Source organism: Schistocerca piceifrons, chromosome X (assembly GCF_021461385.2).
Source record: "Schistocerca piceifrons isolate TAMUIC-IGC-003096 chromosome X, iqSchPice1.1, whole genome shotgun sequence".
Taxonomy (NCBI): Eukaryota; Metazoa; Arthropoda; class Insecta; order Orthoptera; family Acrididae; genus Schistocerca; species Schistocerca piceifrons.
Window position 1 is genome coordinate 740,851,253 of NC_060149.1, and position 24,015 is coordinate 740,875,267.

The 24,015-nt window shown below is 44.5% G+C and overlaps 1 protein-coding gene across 1 annotated transcript in view; it reads right to left on the reverse strand.

Annotated features, from left to right (window-relative positions):
* LOC124721198 (probable ATP-dependent RNA helicase DDX31) overlaps positions 1-24,015 on the reverse strand; it is a 250,456-nt gene that overhangs the window by 130,816 nt on the left and 95,625 nt on the right. The window contains exon 8 of the mRNA XM_047246043.1: positions 9,865-10,055. Within this exon, the coding sequence (XP_047101999.1) occupies positions 9,865-10,055 (191 nt within the window). The remainder of the gene's footprint in view (positions 1-9,864; positions 10,056-24,015) is intronic.

Consider the following 24,015-nt stretch of genomic DNA (forward strand, 5'->3'; position numbering starts at 1 on the left):
GACACATTTGATGTTACACCGAGCCAGAATTCTGTCGATTTTGTTGGATACTTTGCCGGCGTAAGGCAGGTACGCCATTGTCTTCACGTCCTCTTCGTTCTCTCTCTGCTGGGCTTGTGCATTCTGCCTGAAAGCACGTCGAATTTGACTCTCGTTATATCCGTTCTTCTTGAAAACGTCCTTAAGGTGGTTAAGTTCTTCTTGTAGGCTTTCCTCATCCGATATTGCGCAGTACACCCTCATGCTGTGAAGGATGATGGCAGCTGGTAGCGTGGAGATACAGATCAGTGTGGGTTTCTTTCCTGTATACACAGTGTCCCAAGGTGCCATCCGCCTTGCGCTTGACTAGGACGTCCAGAAACGGGAGTTCACCATTCTCTTACACCTCCGTGGTGAATTTGATGTTAGGATGCAGAGAATTCAGATGTTGGAGAAACTCTTGAAGTTTTTCTCTTTCATGTGGCCATATCACAAATGTGTCATCAACACATCTGTAAAAGCAGATAAGCTTCAGTGCTGCAGTTACCAGTGCTTTCTCTTCGAAGTCCTCCATAAACACGTTTGCTCCCACCGGTGACAAGGGTCACCCCTTGGCAACGCCATCCGTTTGTTCGTAATAGTTTCCATCGAAGAGAAAGAATGTTGATGTGTGGGCAAATTCGAAAAGATTAGTCATTGCCGGGTTGAATTTCTCCCTAATCAACCTAAGAGAGTCATCAAGCGGCACTCTGGTGAAAAGTGAGACCACATCGAAGCTCACCATGAGGTCTTGGTTACGGAGGCGCAGCTCCTGCAGCCGTTGAATGAAATGTACAGAATTCCTGATATGATGCTGACATTTCCCGACGTGAGGGCTTAACTCCGCCGTTATATATTTGGCTAGCTGGTACGTTGGAGCGCCTATGTTGCTGACGACAGGGCGCAAAGGAACATCCTTTTTGTGTACCTTTCATAACCCATAGAGCCTTAGGGGTGCAGCAGCTCAAGGTCGGAGCTTCTCGACGATTTCCTTCGGCAGGCACTGGCATAGAAGCTCAATAGTCTTCTTTTTCACCTTGTTGGTCGGATCTCCCTTCAGTTTTCTGTATGCTGGATCCTCGAATAGGTCGTACATTTTGTGATTGTACTCTGATAATGGAAGCAGTACAGTTGAATTTCCTTTATCTGCGGGTAAAATAACTATTTCAGCATCAATCCGTAGTTCTCGAATGGCAGCTCTTTCTGCTTTCGTGATGTTCGACTCGGTAGAGCGGCTTTGGTAATCGCACAAGACGTTTCCCGATGGATCTCTTCTGCTTCTTCGGTGGGAAGTGTGGAAATTACATGTTCTATACCACTGAGGAAGTCTCCGATGGGTATAGTAGTCGGTGTTGGTGCGAAATTTAGTCCCTTTTCCAGAACTGATTTTGTTGCGTCGTCAATCTCCTTACCGTTGAAGTTGATTACGGTTCGTCGTTGCACTTCTTGCGCCTGTTTTTCTCTGGCTGCCAGACGTTGGAACTTGGAGACTTGTTTAGAAGTGGCACTGTGTCGAGACAGGTCCACATGAGCCCAAGACACAGTGTCGACCCACTCCCAAGAATCGGTCGAGAGGAAACAAGCCATCTCTAAGTGGAGTCCGAGTAATTCCTTAGATGTCGTGTCCAGCCGCCGACAGGTGTACCGGATCCTTTCCCTTAGAAGCGCCACGCTAGCTCTTCTTGTGATCCGTTGGGCGGCCACGGTGTTTATGTGATTGATAATCCTTGCGAATGTCGGTATTATGCTGTAGTCACGGCACCGCATCAGGGAGGCGAGAGAGCTCGGTAGACGCTCCTTCCGTTCGCGAAGCTTATCCAGCTTCTTGAGTATCTGGTTCATCTGCTCCCCATAGAGGAATCTGATGTGTGATCTTAGGCTTTCCCGGCGAATTAACTGTTTGTACTGTTCTCGGGTCTCCAGCCGGGTGCAGTCGTTTTCAAACCACGATTTTGAAAAAAACTACTTGGTGAAAAAACTGGAGTCTCATGCACCTCTTAGCTTTACTCGTCAGCTGCAAGATAAAATGCATTACACTTCATTAATGGTCATAATTATTGCGATGTTTCAAAATTAAGTAACCTACCTCAAGAATTTCTAGAAGGTTGCATTGAAAAATAGGGGTCGCTATGAATTTGCGTTTGGTGCATGTTAGGTGATATGTTTCTGCGTATGAAATGTAGCTAACATGCTGAATTATTCTTTACACTTAGAGCCTATTGCTATCTATCACCAATCTCGTACGTAAAGCGCTTTGTCTCGAACTCATGTGACAGCGAAAACGCCACAATGAAATATTTGTAACGGTCCTCATATCTCATAAAATGTTTAAGATATCAAAACAAGACTTTGGGAAATGATGGTACACAAAGAAAAGAATATTCTGCCATACGATTAATTGGTAAAACTTTCATACCTAACAGATATTCAAGCAACTACAGATTTTTTCCAATGAAACATTTTTAAGGGCCATAGATAGCTGATGAAACTATAACTGTTACAGGATCCTAGCAATCACAAACGTTTTCGTTTCAGATACTGGCTCTGACATTCCTGCAGGATTCACAACTGTTGTAAGTACTGTGGAGTCAATCACCAAAATGCTGTGGGATAGTCTCCAGCCACACAACATGTGAGCGTGGTTTTCTAAAGACTGTAAATAATTTATATAACATACAGAATTTCCAAACTGCAGTCGGTGAGCCGGCCGTAGTGGCCGTGCCATTCTAGGTGCTACAGTCTGGAGCCGCGTGACCGCTACGGGCGCAGGTTCGAATCCTGCCTCGGGCATGGATGTGTGTGGTGTCCTTAGGTTTGTTAGGTTTAATTAGTTCTAAGTTCTAGGCGACTGATGACCTCAGAAGTTAAGTCGCATAGTGCTCAGAGCCATCTGAACCATTTTTGCAGTCGGTGATGTTGTCACAAAAAATATTCGTCTAAAATGCCCAGAAAATTCAGGGTCAAAGATTTATATTTACAAAAATTTTCATTCAATATTTAAGCAGTTACAGATCCTCAGGGGAAAATCGTTATAATCAATGTTTGTGGATATGGAAAGGAATGGGAAAGTGGTAGATTTTATTCTTCTAGTGTATTTCGCTTGATTCAAGACGGGGAGCTTAATATACCGCAAGACTCTCCACTACAGAATACATCAGTTGGATTGCCTTTTGTATTCATTGGAAATCTGACACACACATTGCTGAGGCATTTTATCAAATATTACAATCACTGTGTTTTAGATCCGTGGAATAAATATCTCAATAATAGATTTTCCAGACCACAACAATTAGCAGAATTTGCTTTTAGAATAATGAGCGCTAAGTGGGGCTCATTTTGGAAGCCAACTGAAACTTTGCCAGAATTTGCTGACGATGTTGTGAAACGTACTTGTTCTCCACAGCACTGTCACCGACCTACAAGGATCCCTCAGTGTCAATGAGCAGCATACAGTAGGCAATCAGACAGGACGAAACTTTAACAGACCTTCAAATGAAGCTGTCCAAATGAGATAGCTTTGAAACTTTTTCTCACATAATAAAAGAGGATTCTCAAGTGTTCCCCAGCTATGCTACTTCAGCTCTATCATCTCTCGTTTCAAGATAATGAGAGGGATAAGAGATTAATGAAATGCATTCTGTACTTGTAGTCCGTAATTCTGCTGCCATCTCATCACATAACTTATCCAAAATGAATCAGTTTTGATGATAGTTATTTCGGTGGTTCCATACAGAACGCCAAGGAAAAACTGCTGCTATAAAAGCTTCCGCTGATACCATTTCCATACAGTACAACAAAAGATACGCAAGAGTCAGCAACAGTACTGACGCTGCTACCCACAGCGACAGCCGAATGGTGCCGTTGTTGTCCGACCGCAGCCGGAGTCACTCGAACTCTCTGGTCGCCGCGCGCTCAAAAAAAAAAAAAAAGTTTCATTCTCCTACTGGCGCTCTGTGCCGCTCCGCTCGCAGCGTCATTATAATCACTCGCACTGAGCGGCACTGGTTTGTTTCGTCATCGCTGCTCTGCTTGCCGCGCCGCTCCACTATAACCGCAGTCAAGGAGCGATCAAAACGTTTTCGTTTGAGGGCGTTGCTCCAGCGTATGTGTTACGCCGGTATACAGGGTGAATCGCCCAAAACTTGCGCCGCAAATATTGCGGAAACGGAAATTGCTGTTGATGTATAGTTTTCACAGAATGGATTGGTTGTCAGGGGCTCATATTGTTAGCCAATAAAAAAATTGTAATGATACTTAGAAAGTGTATTTTTTGTGCACAATATACTTTTTTAAATAGAACAGTGCCTACTGACATTAACAAACAAAAAAAAATAGGTAAATTAGAATGTCAGTTTGTTGCGGGATTCTAGTGCGAGTTGTTTACCAGATGCCGTATTTTGAAAAGTTTCCAAAATGGCTCTGAGCACTATGGGACTTAACATCTGTGGTCATCAGTCCCCTAGAACTTAGAACTACTTAAACCTAACTAACCTAAGGACATCACACATATCCATGCCCGAGGCAGGATTCGAACCTGCGACCAGAGCGGTCACGCGGTTCCTGACTGAAGCGCCTGGACCGCACGGCCACACTGGCCGGCGAAAAGTTTCCACATCGACATATGTCTGTGCCAGTCAACCGGCGTAGTTTCTAAGTACAGTGTTGTTATGTTTGCTTTCTGTGTGTTTGTATGTTCCTTGAGTGCACAGCGACTCGCTAGTCAGTGTGTGGCGGTCCAAGCAGTAGGTTTTGAGTGGACGATGGAGTTTATCAATGCAGAAAAAGCCGACATGCTCATGGTGTATGGAGAGTATAGCAAGAATGTAGTTCGTTCTTATATGGTGTATGCGGCAAAATGTTGCAACAGACGTCATACATCTCGGTAGTTATTTATCAGTCTCTTCAACCAGTAACGTGAAAGTGGCTGTGTAACACCTAGACAACGTAACATAAGGAAACAAGTGACGACAGAAGAGGGGAAATTGATGTTCTTGGTTCTGTTGCAGTTGATACGCAGGTTAGCTCCCGCTCAGTCACGTGTCCTACGCATTCTCCATTGAAATAGGTTCCATCCTTATCACACCTCTATCCATCATCAAGGGCTGGATGGAAACGATTATGAGAATCGTGTTAACTTCTGTACATGGACATTAAGACAGGATACCCCACATGTACCATGTATCTTGTTTAGTGACGAAACCACATTTACCCTTCACAGCCGGGTAAACCACCGAAACATGCACTATTCGTCCCCATTGGCTTCGTCAGGTGGAACATCAGTGTCCATGGAGTGTAAACGGGTGGTGTGGAATATTAAACCATCAGCTCATCGGCCTGTTTCTACCGGACAGAACACTGAATGTGCACAGCTATTGCAGCTTCCTAACAGACCATCTTCCACAGATGCTTTAAGACGTTCCTCTGCAGACTAGGGGGAACCTGTGGTACTGACATGATGGCTGTCCAGTCCATAGCGCACGAAGTACTACAGCATGTCTTCACAAATTGTTTCCAAATCGCTTAATTGGACAAGAGGTCATGTACCAGGGTACCTTCACTTGTCTGTTCCTCAGATTTGACGCTTGTAGACATTTTTCTGTGGAGAAGCTGAAAGACGCTATCTACAAGGACAAACCAATTACACCCAATGATATGAAATGATGTATTACTGCAGCCTGCTTGGACACCTCTGCTGAAATGGTAGCATGTGTGCAGCAGCTGTTCCACCCCAGACTGGAACCCTGTATTGCTGCTGCCAGTGGTCATTTTGAACCCAACATGTGATGGTCAATTCTCTCATTACTGGTCAGAATCCACGTAACTAATGTATGCACTTGTGTTCTTCTGTGATGGTTCAAAAATGTTCAAATGTGTGTGAATTCCTATGGGACTAAACTGCTGAGGTCGTCGGTCCCTAGACTTACACACTACTTAAACTAACATATGCTAAGAACAACACACACACCCATGCCCGGGGAAGGACTTGAACCTCCGGCGGGAGGGGCCGCGCAACCAATGACATGGCGCCTCTAACCGCGCGGCCACGCCGCGCGGCTCTGTGATGATCATTTGTTTCATTACTGGTCAGAATTCACATAACTAGTGAATGCACTTTTATTGTTCTTTAGTGTGATGTCCAAGTGTCGATGTGAGAACTATTCAAACTACGATATCTCGTAAACGACTTACACTAGAATCTTGCAACAAACACTACTGACATTCTAATTCAACCTACTTTTAATTTGTTAATATCAACAGCCATTTTTCCATTTAAGAAAGTGTATCTTTGCACAAAAATAACCTTTATAGGTATTATTACGATCTGTTGATTGCGTAACAGTAAAAGCCCCTGACTACCAATTCATTCTGTGAGAACGCACATAATACCATGTTCCATTTCCGCAATATCTGCAGTGCAAGTTGTAGGTGATTCACCCTGTAAAAGCATCACATGTAGGCAAGAGATTAGTGTGGCATTCGTGTCTTTCCAACATGCGAGCGGCAAATGCGAAAATGTGAACTGTTATTCTCTTGTTGGGTGCCAAAGGGCAAACACTGGTATAAATCCATCGGAGAGTGAAAGTGTGTATGGGGCAGAATGTCTGTTGAAAACCACGGTGTGGAATGGTGCGCCCAGGGGTGCCGCTGCTTCATATAACGAACGTCCCCCTATCGCAAATGTCGTCGCCAACACAAATGGGAGACACTCGAGCACCCATCCTGTCTCTCTCTGCCATGCACTTCGTGGTGGATTGCAAAGCATGGATGCATATCTTTCGCCAAGAGACAATAACGCCTTTGGTCCCCCAAAAAAGGCATTGAAGGGTCATCCATTCCTGTCGGCCAAGGATGTGCAACAAGTAGTTACGAATCTTGCCACGCAGCAGAACACAGTACTTTACCGAACGGTTGCGTCGGTGGGCTGATTCCCTCAATGCTAACTGAGATTTTGCCTGATTGGGATACCGATTCTGGGCAGTACTGCCTTCGAACGGAAACTTATTGACCGCCTCTTATAATAGTATAGACTAACTTTTTTATCACTGTTTTGGCCTATAAAGGACAACAAAATGATTCAAATGGCTCTGAGCACTATGGGACTTAAATTCTGAGGTCATCAGCCCCCTAGAACGTAGAACTACTTAAACCTAACTAACCTAAGGACATCACACACATCCATGCCCGAGGCAGGATTCGAACCTCCGAGCGTAGCGGTCGCGCGGTTCCAGACTGTAGCGCCTAGAACGGCGCGGCCACTTCGGCCGGCTAATGACAACATGAAATAACTTGTATCTTCTTTCTTTTCTCATTTCTTTCTTTCCAGTAGTTTTTCATTCTTCCCATACCTTTCTCTTCTTTCTTCTGTGCATGCTGCAACAGTCTTTTCCTTGTTTTCTCCTGGAAGTCCTTGAAATTTTTACTTTTGCTCTGAGCTTTCCTCTTTCTCCTATTGCTTCCTCCATTATTTCCACTGCTCTCGGGTCTGCTTTTACTTCTTTGACCCATGTCATTCACGTTATTGAGTTTCAGTCAAAAAAGTTAAAAATTTATATCTGTCATCCTCTTTTCATTTAGCCATTTTAGGTGTTCATAGAATATGACTCTTCCCTTTTCCATTGCGTCTAATATTGGTTTAATTTTTTCATAAATTTCTTTATTACTTCTTAATTTCCGTTTCCAATTCTCGTCTTTTGGTCCCAAGACTTTCTTGATTATTTTTCTTTTCTAATTTACTATTTCACCTGATTTTTTGGCTGTATTTAACAAAATGCATTCTTATGCTAAGAACAACACACACACACACACACACACACACACACACACACACACACACACACACACACACACACACACACACGCCGGTGGGAGGACTCTAACTTCCAGCGGGAGGGGCCGCGCAGTCCGTGACACAGCGCCTCAAACCGCGCGGCTTTCGGCGTCTCCTTCGCATCTATCACATACTCAGTTTTCCACAAGATTTAATAGGTCGGGCAAATAAAAGTGACCCAGACGGGTGGATACGAATGGACATGAATGTATACATATAACCACACCCTGCGACGCACACACCAAGTGTACGTCTGCCACGTGATCAACACCAGTTCTGAGTGTCAGTGTGAGTAGAGCGGTGCAAACGGAACGATGGTACTCACAGTGGAGCAGCGGGTGTTCGTAGTGGAAAGTTACGTGACAACAAAGTCGTGGAAATGGTGTGGTCAGCTATTTGCTGAGAAATTTAATGGTGTCAAAGTGCCACCAAAGAGTGGCATGCATCGTTTAGTCGGAAGATGGCATCAGGCAGGATCTGTTTTGAACAAGTCAAAAACATTTCGAAACGTGCCCACACACCAGAAAATGAGACAGTAGTTCACCAGAAAATGCCAGTCCTACTAAATCAACCCAATGCCTGTCGCAAGAGACTGGTGTATCATGTCGACCACGTGGACGAATACTCCACCTGGACCTGCAGTCTGGTCGCGGCCCTAACAGGCCACCCAGGTCACCTGATCTGTCAGTATGCGATTACTTTGTGTGGGGAGCCCTCAAGTCTAACGTGTATCGCAACCACCTCATAGTCTTCCAGAACTGGAGCAGAACATTTCGGATGAGACTGCGGCAATTCCAGCAATCCAGCTTCGTTCTGCCTCCAGCAACTTGCTCACCTGGGCCAAAAAGTGCCAGGAGATGAATGGTGGTTACTTTCAACATCATCTATAACCAGTGCAAGACCACTACATGTATCGCTACAATACACCAAGTCTGTTCAGAAAGGAAAGGCAGGAAGAAAGATCAGGGGAAAAAATCAGATTCGAACGCAGTGCACGGGCAGACTTTTAGTTGCTGCATTAGCCTGTTATCTAACGCCTCAACTCGATAACTGGCACTCTCGTGTGGTATTCGAGAGGCTTATAAAACTTCGAATTTCGATTTCTCGAAAACACTTCAGAAGCGCATAGTACTAACAAGATTCGTAACATGACTGCACAGCCAGCGCGACAGCAAATGAGACAAGCTTTAAAAAATCGAATAGGAGACGCTACGGGAAACGCGTAAGCAAGGCGGAGAAACGAAGTTCCAAAGTTACAACAGGTGGCGTCTCATATGATTCAAGCATCTCACATTCTGACCACGACAATAAAATTCGGTGAATTAGGTACAAGACGGTTATAATTAAAGTGCAGCTACTCACAGAGGTCCAATGTGGGCTGTAATTATCGTATGGTAGCAAAATTTGATAGGTATCCGAATATGTTAACGCGGAACCGATTTATGCTGGAAAAAATTAGTTCCAATTTTGACCACTAGGTGTAAACCTGGCACCATGAATGCAGGAGAGAAGAACAGGAATGTAGGAATGTTTCCGTATGTAGTGGATTAGGAATGGGACGTGGGCAGAAAAAGTCAACAAGTGTGAGTTATGTTGATTTTATTACTAACAGCTGCTTGCACAATATGTTCAGTATGAGGACCAGAGACGTTGACGAGATGCTGTACAGCGCCGGATTTGCACTTGGTGGGCGAAATTGGAACTAATATTTTTCCGGTGTAAATCGGTTGCGCATGAACGTATTAGCCAATCTATCAAGTTTCGCTGCCATGTGATAATTATAGCCCATACCCGACTTTCACGAGTAGCTCCTATTTCATTATAACCACCCCGTATAATGCAGACGCCTAACAACAGTTTTTCATTCACGAATGGTACAAGATGGCACGTGGGGAGAGAGGGGGGGGGGGAATCGAAAGTGGTAAACTACGTACCCTCCACAATACACCGTCGGAGGATAGATGTAGATACAAGGACATACCTTACCGTTTCAAAACTAGAGTTGTGTCGGAACTTACCTGATGCGAGCTTCGTGGAGTTTCTCGACAAACTCGAGCTCCGAATCGACGAGGAAGAGCAAAGCAGAGCCGTGGGCGCCGACGCGAGCGGAGCGGCCCACTCGGTGCGCGTAGTGCGACACGGACTGCGGTGGCGACAGCTGCACCACCCAGTCCACCAGCGTCAGGTCCAGGCCGCGGGACGCCACGTCCTGCAAACAGTAGTACAGAGCCATGACACACCTGGAACAGCTGCGCAAGGGTGGGGGTGGCGACAAGTCAGCCGTGGCCTCTCCAAAGCGTCCATCCCGTCATTCAAATGAAATGAATCGAAGGAAAGACAGGCAACGGCTGCTAGTGGGCAATGAATTAAATAAGTGGGGAAAGCTGAAAATTTGTGCCGGACCGGGAATCGAACCTGGATTTACTGCTTCTTACGAGCGGTTGCCTTAATCAAATGGCTCTGAGCACTATGGGACTCAACTTCTGAGGTCATTAGTCCCCTAGAACTTAGAACTAGTTAAACCTAACTAACCTAAAGACATCACACACATCCATGCCCGAGGCAGGATTCGAACCTGCGACCGTAGCGGTCTTGCGGTTCCAGACTGCAGCGCCTAGAACCGCACGGCCACTTCGGACGGCTGGTTGCCTTAATCGCTCCGGCTATCCGGACACGGTCCCTGACCGACGCAATTTCCAACTTACTGGATTGTCTGAAAGAACACACACCATTTGTTTAACCCTTCAGTCTTATGTGAATAAAAAACATCCGCTTGAACTCATCAGGAAATCAGCGAATGCTGCGAAATATAGAGGCTTAATAGGCAGGGACACTGTCAGCAGTGTGAGGTAAGTTGGAAATTTGCGTCGTTCAGGGACTGTGGCCAGCAGCCGAAGTAGTTAAGGGAGAACAACAGGGTGACGAACGAAAATATTGCTCAAATCCAGGTTTTCTTCCTCTGTACTGAAATTTAGTAGACAAACGGGGTTTGCTGAAATGAATAAAGCATACATTGAAGTTTTCTGGTATCTTTTTATTGAAAAATATTAATATCTTCACTGTGTAATTGGGATTTTCCCGAGGCAACTCTGAAAGAAAGTAGACCGACGGTTGTCGCTGAACTCCGGTTGTGGTTATGTGAAACATGAAATTAACATATCATCTTGATCCTTGCAGACGTAACTATAGTTCATCGTACGGATTTACAAAGAGGTGAAATTATAGATATTTGAAAAAATGGCCATTTTTGGACCCGTCTTTTTTGGGCGAAAAAACTACTAAATATCGACATTTTAAAAAATCGGCTACGAAGAGGTTGAGAGAATTCAATTTGCTTCAAAAGAGACCAAAAATCATTAAAATCGTACGAAAACTGTAGCGTGGGCGACGACAACCATGTCAAAAAATATGGTTTAAAAAACGCATTTGAAGTTTGACAAGTACTTACCATATTAAAAAAAGGGACAAACCTTGAAACATACGGGATATCATCGATGCCTGGTCCATAATAACTATCATCCCGCCTATTGGATGGCCGCTTTCAGCTACTTTGACCTGATAAGTACTTATTTTCGTCCTCAAAGCCCTTTTCGTCGCTGAGCGCGTTTCCACAGAATACGCATATTTCATCGCCGATTTTGATTTGAAGGGCATTTGCCACGATTATTAAAGCAGTATGACCTACACTGAATAGTCGTAAGGCCAAATTTCAAGTAATGTTAACAATTTCGTTTCGGCTGGATGTTAAGTTTGGAGCGTATCTCCAAATGAGACTACTGAAACTTTCGTTTACATTTTGAGCAAAACAGTCCAAACAACGCTCCAGTAAATCAGGTTTACTCAAATCGATATAAATTGGGGTGATGGCATCGATAACGACTTGTGGCAACCAGTTCTGTAACACCGAGGCGTGCTATGCACGCTCCGCTTCAAGCGCTCACAGAATCGTTACTTTTTGGAGTTCGCGCATAATATTTTGAGGAATAATTCTTCAATGTATACACATTCGAATTCCGTAATAAAAAAATTCCGAGTTATTTCGACCGTCACCCTGTCGTTCCCCTTTACGACAACCGCTAATGAGAAGCGGTAAATCTGGGTTCGAGTCTTGGACCGGCACAAATTTTCAACTTTCTCCATTGATTTAATTCAATGTCCACTAGCGGCCGTTTTATGTCTTTCCTTCGATTCATACATAAGATTGCATGATTAAAAAACCAAATTATTTACGGAAAGCACGGATGGCCGATTACGCTGCGGAAATGTACGAGTATAGCATTATCGTGAATCACAGCAAAATGTCCCATGTGACTAGAACGCTAGTTACTCCTGTTTATTACGACGGTGAACAGAACAAATGGGCAAAATTATAAACCACTACCTCTAAATCATGCGTACTGTGGGATTTTATAATATTCTGGGAGTAAAACAATTCTCTCCAATTAAAAATCATCACTCATGTCAAAAGTACTCCCCACTCCACTCGCCGTGCCCGTTTTTTACATAACATTAAGGGTGGCTATAATTAAACTTTCGCTATTTGATAGGGCCCCATGAAAAACAAGTGATCGTAGGACAATAAAACTTTGTGGAAACATTTGTAACGACAAGAGGGAGAGAAATAGCGTGTGACCCATTGAAAGAAAAGCACTTTAATTTCCACATGAGAGCGTAACGTTTGTTAACTGCTTACTATGTTTACGTTACATGCTCAATGCGACGACCATCTGCATCAACAACAGCCTCGAACCGCACTAGAGATTGTTTTACTACCACCCAAAACATCTTAGGTGGTATGTTGGCTACCTCCCTCTCTATGCTCATTTTCAACTTCCAAAATTTGTTACGTGTCCTGTTATTAAACCTTGTTTTTCAGGTAACCCAACAGCCAGAAATCACACAGGTTTGCTGTTGTTTTGATACAACATATTTACAAGTAAAGCCCTTCTCGCCTTGCCCAGACCCATATTGGCTGTCTGCAACTATAATGCACACTGATGCTTGTGTTTCAACACTATATCGCCCAACCAGTACTGACGCCTAACGGGAAGTCATGACACTAACATTGCTAACAGTGCTAATCCTACAACGCACTGTCTGAACATCATTCCCACAAGGTTGGGTATCCATTCGGTAAATAGTTTTCCGTCAACACTGGCTCAAGTGCAGCGATAGTTCAATTACAACCACCCTGTAATCCTAAAAATATTATGGTCGCCGGTCAATAGACAGATTCTGTATATTCAGGTATCCGAAAGACGTTCGACACTTAAGTTCTCTATCGACTCATATCAAACGTACGAGTATATAGCCAAGTTATTGTTTGCCTTCAAGAATTGTTGATCGATAGCACCGCAACACGAAAAATGCAACATCGTAACAGATCTACAGTGACACTTTTACGGATGGTAACTACTGAACTTATTGAAAAGGTTTTATGTTAAACGTCAACAGTCACAATTTGTTGGTATCCGGGTTAAATTTTATTTGTGCAACATGTTTCCATGTCTGAACTCCAACGATCGCAGGCATCACAATATTTAGCTTCAGTATACAGTGAATTTTCCACGGTATTATTGTTTAGCGTGTACTGTGGAATGCTGTCGTCACCACTTCTGTATCTCTTTTTGTGGTATCATACTTCCTTTCAAAAGTATACAGTGAATTTTCTACGGTATTATTGTTTAGCGTGTACTGTGGAATGCTGTCGTCACCACTTCTGTATCTCTTTTTGTGGTATCATACTTCCTTTCACTATAGTTCACTCAGTTTTGGCGATACATAACTAATCTCTGGAAACTGAGTATGCTGGCAATGACTGACAAAATTCAGCCACCTGAAGTCATTGACGACAGGCAGAAGTATACCCCAAAAATCTACCAGCCGAGATTAAGCATGCCTGGGAACAATCTGTCAAGTGCGTCTCAAAAGCTAAGGGCTGGTGTCCCTTCAAACCATCCACTAAGTACGCCTGACTTAAGCAAAAAGGTTGTAACTGTGGGACTCTATTTTTTACAGACTGAAACAGGCGGACTTGGGTTACCTGCACTGTACTATAGTGATGAAGCAGATACCCATGCTATGGAAAGTGTAATTATACATCTCATTATTGCGGTACGTATTGTGACAAAACAGGCGGGGCCCGCCACCATCCTACTTTGTCTTTTACACTCCTAATTATAATATCTAGGATCTACAGTAACTTTTTCTTCTTTTCTTGCTGTTATTCTTCACGAAAATTTTAATGATAAAATCTGTTATCTTAGCACACATCAAATGAATTTACAAACTAATGTAAATTAATATTCCCTGTTCTGAACGTTTTGCTTTAATTAGTTTTGCTGGAAATGATGTATCTCAAAAGTTATTGTATTTCAAAGTTGTCGATCTACAACGCATCCATCTAGTGAGCTAACAAATAGATACAGAAAAGCAGATTATCTGTAAACTGTAGGCCAAATTTTGCTCACTTGAAAGACGTGTTTATTTTAGCTAAACCTAATTAATTTATGATATTTAATTAATTAAAGATTTCAACCAGCCCGAACTTTCAGCTCCTATTGTGATCAAATCTCTATACGTTTCTGGGAAATGTTAACATACAATCGATGGGCTAAATTTTCTGAACCCAACGACACCAATAACAAAAATGTAATTGCCATAATTAAGAATTACGTAATTTTTAATATCCATATTTTAATAATCAATATGAATGGCATGCCTGTAAGTCACGATTTGCCGTAGTGTAAGCATTACTTGGTACACTATACTTTAATAGCTACTGCTCTTATCGATAATTTGATAAACAAAGTCTGATAGTAATTATTATAGCTATTTAGGAAGGAATATTTGACCTAGGGAAATTTCAAATAATATTCAAATAATCAAAATCACATAATATTCTAGCGCGCGTCTATATAAGGACGAAACGCTTCTACACTCATGCTCATAAATTAAGAATAATGCTGATACATGGTGAAACAACGCACTGGTGGCAGGTTTGCGTGTTTAAATCACCTCGGGGTATGACTATGCGGTGCATTTGACCTACGGTCGTCGCACGGTGGCGCTGGCAGCAGTCCACATACGCAGAGGTGTGTTGGTGCATGTCAGAGTACGGTGCAGCGAGTAAGTGTGTAGACGTTTCCTGACGTGCTTATGGTGACTGCGTGTTGAAAATGGCTTAAAGAACACACATTGATGACGTTATGAGGCGTAGTATACTAGGGCGACAGGAGGCTGGTCAAACACAGCAGGTCGTAGCATGAGCCCTCCGTGTGCCACAAAGTGTGATCTCAAGATTATGGCAACGATTCCAGCAGACAGAAACGTGTCCAGGCGCTACAATACGGGACGTCCACAGTGTAAGACACCACAAGAAGACCGATATCTCACCATCAGTGCCCGCAGACGGGCACGGAGTACTGCAGGTAGCCTTGTTCTGGACCTTACCACAGCCACTGGAACAGTTGTCTCCAGACACACAGTCTACAGATGACTGCAATCTACGAACGACTGATTAAACATGGTTCATTCGCCCGGAGGCCTGCAAGGTGCATTCTTCTGACCCCTGGTCACAGGAGAGCCCTCAAAGCCTGGTGTCAAGAGCACAGTACATTGTCACTGGAACAGTGGTCCCATGTTATGTTCATGGACGAGTACAGGTATAGTCTGAACAGTGATTCTCGCCGGGTTTTCATCTGGCGTGAACCTGGAACCAGATACCAACCTCTTAATGTACTTGGAAGGGACCTGTATGGAGGTCATGGTTTGATGGTATAGGGTGGGATTATGATTGCTGCACATACACCCCTGCATGTCTTTGACAGAGGAACTGTAAGAGGTCAGGTGTATCGGGACGTCATTTTGCACCAGAATCGTGGAGGAGTACCTTGAAACGAAGATATCATGCGAATGGAGTAGCCTGCCGGTTCTCCAGACCTAAACCCCATCGAGCACGTCTGGGATGCCCTCAGTCGACGTATTGCTGCACGTCTTCAAACCCCTATGACACTTCAGGAGCTCCGACAGGCACTGCTGCAAGAATGGGAGGCTATACCCCAGCAGCTGCTCGACCACCTGATCCAGAGTATGCCAACCCATTGTGCGGCCTGTGTATGTGTGCATGGTAATCATATCCCATATTGTTGTTGGGGTACATGCGCAGGAGACAGTGGCGTTTTGTAGCACATATGTTTTGGGACGGTTTTCTCAACTTATCACCAATACCGTGTACTTACAGATCTGTGTCGTGTGTGTTCCCTATGTGCCTGTGCTATTAGCGCCAGTTTTGTGTAGTGCCACGTCGTGTGGCACCACCTTCTGCAATTATCCTTAATTTATGAGCACGAGTGTAGTTTTCGTGGAGCATGATCAGTATGTAACTTGCCCCGGGATTTATGTATCCTCTATACTGTGTGCTCAAGTGTTTTTACTTGAACTAGCCTCGATATTATTCGAGAATATGAGCAGTGAGTATTAGAATCGGTGACAGACTTAACAAATAACATTCGTAAACAAGCCACTGAGTCTTAACGAACTATTATCATCATTACGCATGCCTTGTAGACATTTTGTTGATCTGCTATAGGAAAAGTTACTTTGTGCGCCAATTAATTCAAGATTCTCATCCTTTTGACGGAATATAAAGTTACCCGTCAAATGTGAGTACAAGGAGACCTGCAAAAAAATTTATGATGTGTAATGAGGCCTGATCTTTAGCGATAGCAAACAAACTCCGTAAGTACATAGGCGAAGTGATGTTCTGTGAACATCTGAAAAGAACCAATGGATTTCTCTTTTTATTTATGGAGAGATACAATCCTATAAAGAACAGTTCCAGCTAAAGGACCATTGGCCCAGATACCGAGAAACAAAATTGATCTACAGATAGGTCCCTCTTGTATCCTTACAAGATCTAATTGAGAAGCATTCCTTCGCGACTCGGTTACAAACTGGGTAATGATACAGTGGATGGATGGATAGGAATGATAATCTCAGAAGATGCAATTAATACTGATCAGTGTTTTAAAAACTTTGATGAACTTGAGGTGCCTTGTTTAACCCTTCAATGCATAACGTGGGTCTTTTGGACCCAGTTAGTCTTCTTTATCAACGAAGTTCCTTCAAAACTGTTTGCAGATGTATACATTATTTCTTTATTAATTTTTAAATGCTATACGTGCAATACACAGCAGGGACCTTTCAGACCTCTTAGCGAACAAATCATGTTTCAGACATTTTATTTCTCTTTAGTCGAAATGGCACTTTATGATGGAAAGATTACAGGCATCACTTAATAGTTTGGCACACATACACTCATTGTTGAAAAGCTAGAAATACTGCAAAAGCTACATTTGAGTATTCATTTGGAAGGTAAGTACGTATCTCTTTACGCCAAAACTGTTTATGTTGGTCATATGTTTAACTTCGTGCACGGAATAACTATGCACGATAGTTCAATCTTTTACTTACAGGACGGATTACATATTTTCCATTATAACCAAAGGAACATCATCTGGAATCAGCACAAGTGATTGGAATTTTGAAACAACAATTTCTGAATGGCTAGAAGGTGAAGCTCGTTTTCATCAGCAAGGAGACAGTTATCCAGATACTGATGGTCCCCAGGGTAATGAATCCGTCCTTCTAACATTCCAGAGAAGAAAGACTATACAAGAGCTGATTTCTTTATTGGTTGTGACGGAAATCAGTGGAGTGAAACACCGCCACCATGCATCATAATTCGAGTATTTGATATCATGAAAAGTCTACATGAACCTGTAACAGATCTTGTAACTGCCACTTTTAGCAAGCAGGTGACTATTTTATCTCGCTAAGCATGTTAGAGGGTCGAGCACTATACTAATTCAAAAGGTAGGTCCACTGACAGTATCAAGAAAAAGATTGGCATATCTGAGGAAATAATCCCTTTTGTGGGCCCTGATCATGGAAATAGACTATTGTTGCTCCTAGTAGAACAAAGAGACTAACAAAGACGTTGGGAGACACCTCAATATATATTACAATGGACAATTTTTCCGGAAGTGTTTCCTAACTAAGTGTTGTTGCACAGCAATGGAAACTTTGAGACAAAACAAAAACGAAATTCCATCGAAAGATAAGACTTCCTAGACAAGTGAAGTTTTGTCCTCATTATATGGTTTTGGAGACGGGTTATGTGGCCAAAAAGAACAAAAGTTCATACTGACCGTTTCTCTGGACCAGAGTGCCACAGTAGATGAAGGAAATAAAACGAAGTCGAAGATAGTTTTATTATTGAATAAAACTAAAACAAGAATTTATTGTAGAAGAAAGTCAAGGAGACACCTTTTGACTTATGGGCAAACATAATGGATGTAGTATCCATAATTACTCTGTGTTTATTTTCACAGCAACATCCCAACTACAAGGAAGGCAAATCTTATAAAAAGGAGAACTCTCCTCAGGTAATTAGGACAAGAAATGCTATGTCCTTATATAGACAACATAGTCAGTAACCAGTAAACCACATGCCAAAGAGAATAATCAAGAAGCCATGGCACATTTTGCAGTTACTTGCCTAAAGCCGAAGACTGCAAAAAATGGAAGATCACCAAAAAGAAGTTGTTGCGTGTGTCCACATAAATTTGACGGAAAAATTGATCAAACATACAGAGAACCCATAAAAAATATTTGCAAAAGCCAAATGCAATTATTTTAAAAGCGGATACTTTTCATTAACAGGACTTCCGGTCTAAGCCCAGTAAAATCTAAAGTTTGATGTTTACCTCAGATTATGATGATGTATTTACGCAATAAAATGAAGCTCACAATATCATAACAAATACTTTCCTACACATTCTATGTCACCAAACTCATCATAATTTAATAATACTGTATTAAGAAATAACTTTTCGTATTTGTTTTTGAGGTAGTGTTTTTATATAGCCTTCTCTGGCATTTTTGCGAGTCCAGCCACTCATGCGTCCAATGATTAAAGGACATATCACAGATTCTGGTGAGGAGTTGCTTAAATCAGGATGATGATGACAAAGATGTTGATTTGTGGGGCGCTCAACATCGTGGTCACCAGCGTCCGGATACACGTTCCAATCTTTCCATTTTTCAGTCTCTCCACTACCCGAATGATGATGAGAACAACACAAGCACCCAGTCCCCGGGCGGAGAAAATCCCCGACCCGGCAGGGAATCGAACACGGAACCGCGTGATAAAGGGGCAGCTACGCAAGCCACTAGACCACGAGCTGCGGACTGAGTGTGGGTGTGTGGCTGTGTTTGAATAACTTGAAAACTTCGGCTCCTATGGAAAACGTACCCCGGTATTAAATTTTTTACCTACACTCAATCTCCTACAATACAGGTCCTGTTCATTTTTTTCCTGTAGAGCTAATAGCTTGCGCGTGACGAGCGAGAGAATATGAAAACCTTCGCGTGGTTTCTTGAAGGCCACATACGATATGACGGTTTGCATAAAGCGGTAGAAGCAGCCGAGTTAACCTGTATAGAAGTGTAGCCCCCTTCAGCAAACCTAAAACAACTCTCGGGCCTTCTACTAACCAGTGCGACAATTTTTTCAAGAAAAAATCTGAACGTCTGGTGCACAATAAGGAGCTGACGCTGGATGGTAACTGGGGTTACCCCAGCCTAAGTGCAAGAGTTTAGCATAATGCTGATCCTGGTGACTACACTAATCTCTTCATGGCGGACAGCATCTACTGACTCCATATTTATGCATTGATTATATTAAATTCTAAAGTAGACGAACAGCAGAACGGACCTACTACCAGACAGGCGCTATTCGTTGGTTGGTTGGTTGGTTGGTTGAGGTTGAAGGGACCAAACTACAAAGGCCATCGGTCCCTTTTTCCACGACCATGAAACATCCACAAGAAATAAAAACAAGCGACGGAGAGGTCAAGCGACGATACATAACAAGAAAGACACAGACAAAGACCAGAAAATAATTTAAACCACACAGAGTGTTACAGTGGTTGGCCGACCATGGAAAAAAAAGGAAAGGCCAACCACCAAGAGACACGGTAAAAATCCCAATCTAAAATCGTAGGCCAATGGCCAGACTCAACATAAAAATAGACAAACCCTCAGATTTAGCGAAAAAAGCCCCCTGCACGAATAAAACTCAAAACTAAGCCTACCACTGCAAAGTCACCCGTAAAAAGTGCAGGGGGCGTATCAGGCAGCGCAAACGTCTACCTGAGCGCAGTTCAAAGCGGACAGTTCAACAACATGTGGACAAATGTCAACACTGATCCACAGCGACATGTGGACCAATGTCAACGCTGATCCACAGCGACATAGAGGCGGGTCCTCGCGGCGCAATAAATGACCGTGCATGAGCCGGGTATGGCCAATGCGTAGCCGGCAGAGAACAACTGAGTCCTTGCGAGAGGCTCGCATGGAGGAGTGCCACACACCTTTAGTCTCCTTGATAACTCGAAGTTTGTTGGGTGAAGGCACGATGCGCCATTCGCCACCCCAGGCACCAAGGACTTTCTGCCGCAACAGGGCCAGTTCACTGATAGCTTGTTTCGCCAGCCTCTCAACACGTTCATTACCCGGGATGCCGACATGACCCGAGGTCCACACAAATCCACGGAACGGCCGTAACAGGCAAGAGTATGGATAGACTCCTGGATAGCCATCACCAGATGAGATGGCAGGTCGATAGCTCGTAAACCGCTCAGGGAATACACTACAGATGACGAAGGACTCACCTGAGCAGGAGTGGATATACTCTAGGGCGCGAGAGATGGCTACTCTGCAGTGAAAACACTGAAGCCAGCCGGCAATGAGCGTTGTTCAGAATGATCCCCAAGAGTAATAGCATAACCAACTCGACCAGCAACCATCGAACCGTCGGTATAAATTACGTAAGAGAAATGAAACGCGGCAAGGACGGAAAGAAAGCGGCGGTGGAGGGCCTCAGGTGGCACTGAGTCCTTCGGGTCCTGTGCCAAATCCAGCCGAAGGCATGGGCAGGGAATACACAGTGGGGGTATACGTATATGGGCCCTGAAAAGAGGTGGGAGAGGGGAAAACTCTAGCCCAGAGAGAAGAACCGGACGCGAACGTACACCCTGACTGAGGCCGCCATTCTGGAAGATGGACGACCGAGTTGGGAAACAGGAGACAGGAATTTGGATGCCCAGGCAAGCTACAAACATGTGCAGCATACGCGGCCAGTAGTTGTTGGCGCCAGATCCGCAATGGAGGGACACCAGCCTCCACAAGCAGGCTGTTTACAGGGCTTGCGCGGAAAGCACCAGTTGCAAGTCGCATCCCGCAGTGATGTATGGGGTCAAGCAACCGCAACGCGGAAGGCGATGCCGAACCGTAAGCCAGGTTCCCATAACCGAGACAGGAATGAATCAACGCCTGATACATTCGTAGAAGGGTAGACCAACTGGCACTCCAGCTGGTGTGACTCAAGCAATGAAGAGCGTTCGTTTAAACTGCCGAATATGAGGGAGCTAAGTCAATCGCTTATCAAAACACAAGCCCAAAAACAGATGCGTCTCCACCATGGCAAGAGGTTCACCATCAAGATAAAGCCACGGCACAGGGTGAACAGTGCGATGCCAGCAGAAATGCATGACGCAAGTCTTGGCGGCCAAGAACTGTAAGCCGTGTGTGACGGCCCAAGACTGCACCCTGTGGATAGCACCCTGTAGTTGTCGTTCAGCAACCACAATGCCAGTAGAGCTATAGTAAACGCAAAAGTCATCAGCATACAAAGAAGCTGATACGGACGTTCCCACAGCTGCCCATTGACAGCAACTAAAAACAGATTAGACACTGAAGACAGAGCCTTGTGGGACCCCATTCGGGACCCTATTCTCCTGGACTCTGGAAGAACTACGGGAGGGACCAACTTGGACATGGAAGGCACGAATCAACAGAAAATTATAAATAAAAATCGGGAGCGGACCCATAAGACCCCACCCATGAAGTGTGGTGAGGATGTGATGTCGCCATGTTGTATCGTATGCCTCCCTCATGTCAAAAAAGATCGCAACCAGATGCTGATGGCGGGCAAAGGCCGAACAGATGGCAGACTCCAGGCAGACCAGATTATCGGTGGCAGAGCGACCTTCATGGAACCCACCCTGAGATGGAACCAGAAGACCCCGAGACTCAAGTAGCCAACTCAACCTCCAGCTCACCATGCGTTTGAGCAACTTGCACAGAATGATGGTGAGGCTAATGGGGCGGTAGCTGTCCACCCCAAGTGGGTTCTTGCCAGGCTTCAACACTGGTATAATAATGCTTTCCCGCCACTGAGACGAGAACTCACCCTCAACACAGATATGGTTGAAAAGGGCTAGGAGGTGTCACTGGCAGTCCACCGAGAGGTGTTTGAGCATCTGATGGATGGATGCAATCCGGCCCGGGGCCGTATCAAGGCAAGTGGCTAGGGCACTTTGGAATTCCCACTCACTGAATGGAGCATTGTACAATTCGGGGTGGCGTATATCGAAAGAAAGGCTCTGATATTCCAACTGCTCTTTCAGGGAGTGGAAGGCCAGCAGGTAATTCATAGAAGCAGAACTCTGAGCATAATGCCTGGCTAATAAGAGTTCTGCAATCGTGTCTGATTCAGTAGAGACTGCTCCATTCAGGAAATGCCCAGGTATACTGACGGGGGTCGGATATCCACAGAGTTGCCCAATCTTGGCCCAAACCTGCAATGGAGTGGTATGGATGCCAATGGTAGAGACATATCTTTCCCAGCACTCCTGCTTAAATCAGCGAACAAGGCGTCAGGCTCGGGCATGGAGCTGTTTGAAGATAAGGAGGTGTTCCATTAATGGGTGCCACTTATGCCATTGGAGGGCCCATCTGCGATCTCGAATCGCCTCATGGATCTCCGGTGACCACCAAGGCACAGTCCTCCGCCAAGGGGACCCAGAAGAACAGGGAATTGCAGATTTCGCTGCAGAAACGATGCCGCTGGTTATCGTGTGAACCACCACATCAATGATGTCATGGAAAAGATGCTCAATAATGGCAATGGAGGCGAATGAGTCCCAGTCAGCCTTATTCAAAGCCCATCTGGGGAGGCGCCCAGAAGAGGGACACTGTAGCGGTGACAGAAAGATCAGAAAGTGGTCACTACCGGACAAGTCGTCATGCACACTCCATTGGTCAAACGGTAGAAGGCTGCAGACTGAAAGGTCAATGGTTGAGTATGTGCCATGCGCCACACTGAAATGTGTGGAGGCACTATTAATTAAAAGAGAAAGATAGAGCTGTGCCAACACTTGCTCAATGACAGTGCCTCGGCCTGTTGCCACCAATCCAACCCACAAAGGGTTATGGGCATTAAAGTCGCCCAGTAACAGAAAAGGTGGCGGCAGTTGGGCTATCAGCGCAGCCAATACATGCTGTGGGACAACCATCCTGTGCAAGATAGAGACTGCAGACAGTAACAGCCTGAGGCATACAGCAACAGCCTCTAAACGTGTTTGAAGAGAGACACACTCGCTGTAATGAGAGTTAAGGATGTAGATGCAGACTCCACCAGATACCCTCACATAAGCTGCCGATTCTTATAATAACCCCAACAGCCACGGAGGGCGGGGGTTTGCATCGCCAGAAACCAAGCTTCCTGGAGAGCAATGCAGAAGAAAGGGTGAAGGCTGATAAGTTGTCGGAGATCAGCAATGTGGTGCAAAAAACAGCTGCAATTCCACCGAAGAACGACACTGTCTACAGCCGAAAAAGCCATGAAGGGACCAAGGAGGCAGTTTACTTCGCTAGGTCATCTACTGCCACTGAAGGAGAGCCTGAATCTAGAACCATTGCGTCTGAGGTAGAGGCGAGGTTGAGGCCATCGGAGGACGCCAGAATCTCCACCTCATCCTCAGACGCAGACCTGGTAGGTAGCGGTGGTGGTGGGGGTGCCACCGCAATTCCCTGAGTATTAGGCGTCTTCTTTTTTGACTTTTCTCGTCGTTCCTTTGGTTTCTCAGGCTGGGAGGGCTTCACAGATTAAGTCTCTGGGACTGAGGAGGATAGTGAAACCCTACGACCAGCTGCTTCTGGACACTTCAGCCACTGGTGGGCATCATCCTTCCCAAGGGACCCTTTCCGAACGAGAAGACCCAAAGAAGCGGTACGCTTCTCTGGCTTAGAAGTGAGGACGG